This window comes from Ixodes scapularis, unplaced genomic scaffold, assembly GCF_016920785.2.
Source record: "Ixodes scapularis isolate PalLabHiFi unplaced genomic scaffold, ASM1692078v2 PGA_scaffold7__128_contigs__length_106722199, whole genome shotgun sequence".
Classification (NCBI taxonomy): Eukaryota; Metazoa; Arthropoda; class Arachnida; order Ixodida; family Ixodidae; genus Ixodes; species Ixodes scapularis.
Window position 1 is genome coordinate 70,835,711 of NW_024609882.1, and position 8,281 is coordinate 70,843,991.

General features: G+C 48.6%; 1 protein-coding gene across 1 annotated transcript in view; it reads right to left on the reverse strand.

Moving 5' to 3' along the window:
* LOC120848335 (arginase-1-like) overlaps positions 1 to 7,631 on the reverse strand; it is a 130,198-nt gene extending 122,567 nt beyond the window's left edge. The window contains exon 1 of the mRNA XM_040504512.1: positions 7,554 to 7,631. Within this exon, the coding sequence (XP_040360446.1) occupies positions 7,554 to 7,631 (78 nt within the window). The remainder of the gene's footprint in view (positions 1 to 7,553) is intronic.
* Positions 7,632 to 8,281: the final 650 nt, after the last annotated feature.

Genomic DNA, 8,281 nt, shown 5'->3' on the forward strand with positions numbered 1-8,281 from the left:
AGAGATAAAATTCAACTTCTTATCAAATAGGACTCCCAGAAACTTATGCTCGGCTTTAACTGGTATAGGTGCTCTGTTCAATTCCAACACTGGCTCAAAGGACAGCCCTCGTCAAAGAGAAAATGGACCGCACACCGTTTTTCCGGATGGAAACCTGAAGCCATTTTCGTCGGCCCACTTACTGATCTTATTATTTGCAAGCTGCAGCTGGCGTTCACAGCTGGACAGATTAGAAGAGGAAAATGATATCTGTAGGTCGTCGACATACAATGAATGTTCAATGGAAGGTGGCAGTATTTGAGCTAGGGTGTTAATCTTTAAAACAAACAATGTGACACTCAGGATGCCCCTCTGAGGAACCCCATTTTCTTGAACAAATGTGTCCGATAATGTGGTGCCTAGTCGAACTTGAAAGGTCCGACCAGTCAGAAAAGCTTTTATACAACGCAACATGCGGCCCCGTACTGCGCAGGCATAAAGGTCTCCGCATGATTCCATATCTCCAGGTCGTGTCGTACGCCTTCTCCAGGTCAAAAAACACATAGACACAGTGCTGCCTCTTTACAAAAGCCTCCCGGATCCTCGTCTCGAGGCGCACGAGGTGATCTAGAGTAGACCGGCCTTGGCGGAAACCACACTGATTGTTATCAAATAGGGTTTGTTCTTCAAGAAAAAACACCAGCCTTTTGTTGATAAGTCTTTCGTACGTCTTACCAAGACAGCTCGTAAGGGCATTTGGGCGGTAGCTCGAGCAAAGAGGAGGTTCTTTACCAGCTTTCAAGAGGGGTATAACATGTGCTCTTTCCCAGGATTCAGGGAAGTAAGCTCTTTCCCAGAGAAGGTTGAAAAAACTAAGCAGATGTTGTAGGGGCAGCTTACGAAGCATCTCATAGTGAATGAAATCAGGACCTGGGGCAGACTGTTTCCTGATGTCAAGAGCCAACTCCAGTTCACGGAACGTAAAGGGGTGGTTGTATGGTGTAGAGGTTGCCCCCGACATAACTATTCGCTCGCATTCTGCTTTCAATTTAAGCTGTTTAAAAGTGGCACTGTAGTTTTCAGAACTCGAAATGCTCTGGAAGTGTTATGGGAAAAGTCTTGAACAATGGAGGGATAATAAAACAGCAGTAATCCCCTTTGATTTTGCGATAACGGTCCCACACCTCCTATGCGGGGACAAAGCTTTTCAGTGAGGAAACATATTTCTTCCACGATTTTTTTTTTTTTTTGCTTGCCTTCTTGTCCAGCGGGCTTGAGCTTTTTGTCTTTTGAATTCGATCTTGTTGTTTACGGTGGGGTACCGTTGAAATATGCCCCAATCTTTGTCTTGTTTCTTCATTGTCGTGGAACATTCTTCAGTCCACCATGGCCTGCACTTTCTTAGTAATTTCCCAAAGGTGCGAGGAATAGATTGTTCTGCAGCCTCAATTATCTTCTCAGTAACATAGGCTGTAGACTGACAATAAAGAAATATCAAATGTTGCAGATCAGCAAAAGAGTTCCCAATCCGCTTTGTCAAGGCGCCATTTAGGCGCACATTCTAAAAGAGTACTAACAGCAGCAAGGCTCCCTTCGACAGTCGGGAAATGGTCGCTCCCGAATGGGTTTTCTAAAACCTTCCAAGAAAAACAAGGAAGCAGAGATGGCGATGATAAAGATAAATCGATGCAGGTGAAGGAGTTATGTGCGTCACTAAAAAAGGTTGGAGATTTTGTGTTTAAAAGACAAAGATTCGATGACAATAAAAGTCGTTCTATGAGTTCTCCACGCGAATCAACTCGTGCACTGCCCCACATGGTGTGATGAGCATTAAAATCCCCTAATATTAAAGAGGGTTGTTGTAGTTGGGCAATGAGCTTTTGAAGCTCACGCATGTGCACTGTGATCTGTGGCGGAAGGTACAACGAAACAACGGTGATTAAACGGTCGGTCAGAACCCTCACAGCCACTGCCTCGAGCGGAGTGTCCAGGGGCACCTTGGCACATGCCACCCCTCTCTGCACAACAACTGCCACACCACCGGCTGAATGAGATGATGGGCGGTCTTTACGAAAAGTGCGATAGGACCGTAAAACCTTTGAATGACTGGAATTCAAATGAGTCTCCCGCAAAGCCGGAGCTATCTGTCGTAGCTCGCTAAGAAAAAACTAATGTCATCAATGTTGCGTAGGAGACCTCGACAGTTCCATTGCATAAAAGAGAGATGACCCATAAAAATTATTTAAAATCGATAAAAAGTCGTGGGCAAAAGTGCATAAAAATATTGGTGTGGCTGCCTTTTAGTGAAATCCCCTAAAAACGCATACAAAAGATAAAAATATAAATATATATAGTACAGCTAATTTTCTTTCGGAGCTAAAATCCGAGGAATATTTCTTTTCTTTCTAGCATTGTCCTTCTGTCGTTCTGCGGGCTCGCCCGCGGAAGACGACAAGGACTCCGCTCCCGGAGGAAGCAAGTCGTCATCTGAAGCTGGACTGGCCTCTTCCATTTTCTCTTCCATTGATACCTCTGGGCCCTTCAACGAGACTGCCTCGTCAGAGTGACCCGGCTTTCTCGGATTGTCGGTCAGGCGAGTGGGCTGTGCTCGGCCTCTGCCTGACGGGCCAGCAGGCACCTGGGATGCCTGCGCTGTTTTTTTTAGGGGTGCAGAGGAAACACTGCCTGCCTTCGAGCATGAAGGTACAGGGGTGGCAGTTTCCATGCTACCCTCGGTGGAATGGAAACTGCCACCGAGGGTAGTTTTTTTGATCATTATGATTCCCGGCTTTTGGAATATTTTTGCTGTCATATATTCGCCAGGACAAGCAGCTTGAACAGCATCGAAATAATATTCGCAGAGGACAATGTCAGACACAAAAGATTAAAAGTGGGCGTGGAAGTTCAACTGCACTGTACAAGAACGTTAGGATCATAAATGCACCACACAAAAGTATGCGCTGGTTAACGGCGTCAAACAGTGTGTCGCAACCGTAGCAGCAAGCTTTGTTTCAATTGGCAGAAGTCCAGTTGAGGGGGTACTGAGGCGCAGTAAAACCTACGAAAGAAGTTAATACCGCGTCATTCTCCCTGACCCGCGACCACGCCTCTTATCCTCTCTCCAGTAGTAAGGTATCACAGAGCGCGGCCACGAAGCCTGGCTCGGCCCGAAGCCTCTGCCATTCACGTCTCACCGCGTCCCACAATTTGTCGGCAGTGGCGGGGGGGAGGGGACGCAGTGACATGGTTACTTTGGTGCGCCTCCAAACCTGTTCGATGATATTCAGATCGGCACCTTTTGGGGGCCAAGGCAGCCCCATGAAGCAAAGGTCCTCGAGGAGATACGAGCGTGACAACCCATTTTCCACTTCGGCGCTCTTTTGAAAAGCACTGAAATGCATGCTAGCTTAAAACGTGAACATTGGGCTGCACGGCACACGCATCGTGATGGCGGTTCCGTCAGCCAATATTTTCGCTAGCAGACGGCCGGAAGAGCGCAGCGGCGCAGTGAGCGCAAGTGAGAATTTATCTCGGCCTCAGGGTGCGCCGTGTTTGCGGAGCGATGCGACAGGCGGCGCAGGTAGTAACGTGCACAGGCCGGAGCGCTGTTTCAGCTCATATTGTCCGCGATAGTACAGTGCTCAACGAAACAAAAGTAAACAGAGCAGCGCGTGTCGTTGCTAGAGTTGCTGTATAGGCTCCTTACGGGAGCCAGAGTTGCGCGTTCATCCCCCTAGCACCGACTTTCCTGCACGGCATTTGAAGTCGGCTCCCCACGTGACTGGATTCGGCGAATAGCGGCGCCGTACGCTCTTTCTCCTCCTTTCCTGGAAAACTGGAGAGGAGGACGAGGCAAAAGCAGGGGGAACGTACTATCTTGATCACAGTTAGCGGGAACGCCGGAGCGCGTGGCAGCGGGCACTATCAGAGCGCTCTACCGGACTGGCGCGCAACTGCTGCGCATGCGCATCGCGCGTGTGGTGAGATTATATTCTCGTCGCGCGCATCACGTCATCTGAGCGCTCGGCTGTCGTCTGCTACGCGCGTCGTCTGCTACGTGTATCGTCTGCTACGTGTGTCGTCTGCTACGCCTGTCGTCTGCTACGCGCCTCGCCTGCTACGTGTGTTGTCTGCTACGTGTGTTGTCTGCTACGGCTGTTGTCTACCATGCGCATGCTACTGGTGATAGCAAGAACTTTGGCATACCCGAAAGGTGGTGAACCCTAAAATGAAAGCTCCTCCAATGTGCTCATCTGCTTTCCAGGTTTAGTTTCAGTATTTGTTAAAGCAAATAAACATTGTGACTTTTTTTCTTCTCGCGTCAGTCTGCGCCAGCTTCGCCGACCCCGCTTCCTGTGACGTCTAGAGCTATCTCGGGCGCGGTGATCATAAACTGATTGTCGGCCAGCGCGTCTGCATCATTAATTAACGTGGTCCTGACTTTGATAACTGCATTTATAGCTTGTGGTTCTTGTCTTCTTTATTGTTATTGCCTTTTGGCCTGTGATAGATGTGTGTTGGTGACTGTGGGGTGCAGATGTCTAAGATTTCTGCCCATAAGGTTTGCTGCAGCCAATTGCTGTAACGACGACGTTGTGTCAGTGGTGTCGGGTAAGAAAAGTGCAAACTTTATTGCTAAAGTAAAATTGAATGGCTGCTACCTGCAGTCAAAGAAAAATCAAGTCAACTAAAACAGGCTCAGTAACGGGTCATATCCCCGTTTAGCTCGACTACAGCCGCCATCCTTTGCGGCAGCGAGTCGTAAAGACTTGACACGAAAGACGCGTCTCCTTTCAAACGTTCCCATTCTGCTTGGACTGCGTCCCACAGCTGGTCTTCTGTGGCGGAATAAATAGGAGTCCGCATCATGGCCGCCTTCATTCGGCCCCACACGTTCTCAATGATGTTAAGGTCCGCGCCCTTCGGAACCCATGGCAACTCCTCTATGCCGCACTGCCGCAAGTGGTCCTTCACGGTGCGCGCAGTGTGAATGGGCGCGAGATCTTGATGAAAAAGGAAGTTCCCGTCGGGGAAGGGACCACTCCGAACGAAGGGTATAAGGACGGTGTCCGCCACGTCGCAGTAACTGGTCGATGTCAGCCTCCCGACTATGCGGTGCAGAGGATCGAGGCCATGTTTTGTGATGGCACCCCAAACGTTCACGGACGTCCTACCGCTGGAAGCAACGCGCTGCACGTAGGCAGGATCGTTCCTGCAGGACCGCATCGACCCTAGTTGAGCGGTGTGATTTTTCAGCCAAGCTATCGAACTGTATACACAGAAATTACGCAGGTAAAGAGAAGAAAGGAACAAAGACTGTCACGACTACCCATATGAGCCAAAGATAATAAAAAAACAAATAAACAGCGTAATTAGCTTTAACTAACAATGAATACACTGCGAATAACATAGCAGAAAATTCAGCTGTTAAGGGACCCCAGCCTTTTATTTAACGGAATTCAGTAAATCACGAGTGTGTAGCGAGAACGTAAACGAACGACGAAATATTTCCGCAACGAAAACAATTATCAAGATCTACGTAGAACAGCTAGCATACTAAGCAGGCCTTACCGTGCGCCGCGTGGTCGCCACACACGCACGCATTCGTCTTGCCTGGTGGATAACGTCGATTCGTCTGAAAAGACGGCCCGGCCCCAGTCATCCGCCGTCCACGACGCATGTCCCATCGCAAAGCAGAGCCTCGCTTCCTTGTTTGAAGGAGGTAGCAGGGGCTTCTGCGCTGCCATGGCGCTATGCAGGCCGGCGCTTGCCAACCTCCGACGAATTGTCACGTCCGAAACGTCCAATTCCAGCTGCTCTCGGATTTCCCTGGCCGAAAGAAAGGGGTCCTCGACGGCAGCGGCAATAATGTAACGGTCCTCATCCTCGGTCGTCGCTCTTGGGGGAGTCCCTCGAGGTGCGTCGTGGATCTGGCCTACATAACGGAAAGCTTGAACGATCCTATTAACCGTCTTTAGAGGCCTTTTTACAAGGGCCCCGATGGCCCGCTGCGGGTGCCCTTTCTGGGAGAGCTCGATGATCAATCGCCTGTCCGCCTCTGGAACTCTGGCCATGGCGAGGTGCAGCAATCGTTCTGACAGCAATGCAAAGGCGCCTAAATTTATCAAGCACACCGCATGCGAGGGAGGGGGCCTCGAATATTTTTTTAATAAAATATAAGAAACAAAAACGGTATGATACTGTATCATGCATCAAAATATTCCCATGCTTGTTGCATGCCCGTGGGCTGATAAGTTCATCTACACGCATTTTAACCCGTGCGCTTCCATGCGACATGCTTCGCGTAGAAGACGACGCCCGTAGCAGACGACGCGCGAGCGCTCCGATGACGCGATGCGCGCGATGAGAGCATAATCCCTCAGCAGACGCGATGCGCATGCGCTGGAACTTGCGCGCCGGGCCGTTAGGCTGCTCTGATAGTACCCGCTGCCACGCGCTCCGGCGTTCCCGCTAACTGTGATCAAGGTAGTACGCCGAGGCGCTTGCAACATCGGCCAAGCGGCACTACCGGTGGCTTTCCTGCAGAGCATTTGAAGTTTGCTCCTCACGTGATCGGATCTCGGCGAATAGCGGCGCGGCGGCACGTGGAAAACAGACGCACAACTCTGGCTCCCGTAGGGTGCCTATACAGGAACTCTAGTCGTCGCATACGTGCAGTGACATCTTCTGGAAGAAGCCGTGCCATCTGGTGTCGCGAAGGGCACATGCTCGTAGATGAGCCAACCAGTCAGCGGCTGCTCGCTTTCGGGGCGCAACCCTCTGATAGGTGATTACCAAAAAGCACGAATCTCAAGGTTATCCATTTTTTTAATAAGCCGTAACACTCGCACTCCTCATATGTCCTTCAAGATGTGAAGTTATATCGCTCCAAATATATAAACAAAAAATACAGGGAAACAGGCAGACATTTCTTTTTATTCACTGTGCCGAAAGTGGCGGTCAATTTTTTACACTTTCACTTTTATATTCAGATAAAGCCGTCAACGCTACTGCAAGAGGGAAAAATACGATGTCATGTAGCTTAGTTGGTTTAAGTTTAGAAGCCGTGTGGAAGAATAACATTTCTTGCTCCGTAGCGCCAACCACAAATGAGATGATCAACAATTCACGTCACAGCTAGACCTAATCACGTCAGGCGTAAATTTTACAACTACATTATGCCAATCTAGAAACGTTAATGAGGAATTTGAAAATCATTATTCAATTAAAGAATATCGCATCGTTTTAGGACTCTCCGGTGTCCCCGATTTTTACCGAGGGCTAAAGCAACAGCGGCGCAAGTTAGCGTGATTAGCGTAACGCAAATAGCGCTAGCGCATGAAACGCAATTCTGAATCTTATAAATATAAAACGCCTCGTATATTTTGCACTCTGCATTGCGTAATAAATGGCGAGGTTTGAGATGTGATGCAAAACTGAGTTATCAGGAATTAAAGGTTTCTTTAGTACTTTACCGCCAGGAACTAATTTGAGGTGTCTGTCATTGCCACCAACTTTCGACAAACCAGTCTATAAAAACACTGCACGCAATTTTGGCAGTAGTGTTTTCTTACCTGGCCGCATCCCACAGGAATCCCAAGCAGGCCTATTTCTGGTTTTGTCTTATTAACATCCGACGTGTCCATAGACATCCCGGTCATTTCTTGCTCGTCATCTCTCCAAGACAGCACACTCTGCGTACTTTTGCACACAGGAGTAGAAAGCAACAAAAAAAACTTGCGTTTTTAAAAGGCATTTATATAGGTTTTAACGCGATAGCGTTAGGGAGCTTGTGTCGCAGGAAACCCGGCGTCGGTGGCTTGACGGAAAAATCCTGATATGGTCGATAGGGTCACGAAGTTACAGGCACATGTCCTAGCACGGGAATTTCAAAGAACCCACAACGCTCATGAGAAACATAACGTCATTCGTGGAATGATATTGATTAAACATGACATGCGAATTGAAGGTCGCCGCCTATCTCAAATTATTTGAATTTATATTGTAATTAATGTGCAATAAAGACAACAATTGCAGAATTTTAAACGTGATACGAACCCACGACCCTTAGTTTGCGAGCCAGACACGCTACTGACTAGGCCACGCAAGGCACGCTTGCACGGTGAATAAGAAATCGATGCAAACGGGACCTGATAACGCTATCGTGTTCCACTCTTAAAGCCGAACCTTAAGCGTCCTCCAAGTTTTTTAGTACAGGCCTAGATATTTACCATAATGCCACCCCAAACAGATGACAATCCAGAAAATACATTAGTGATTCATAATTTGGCGCTCATCCACA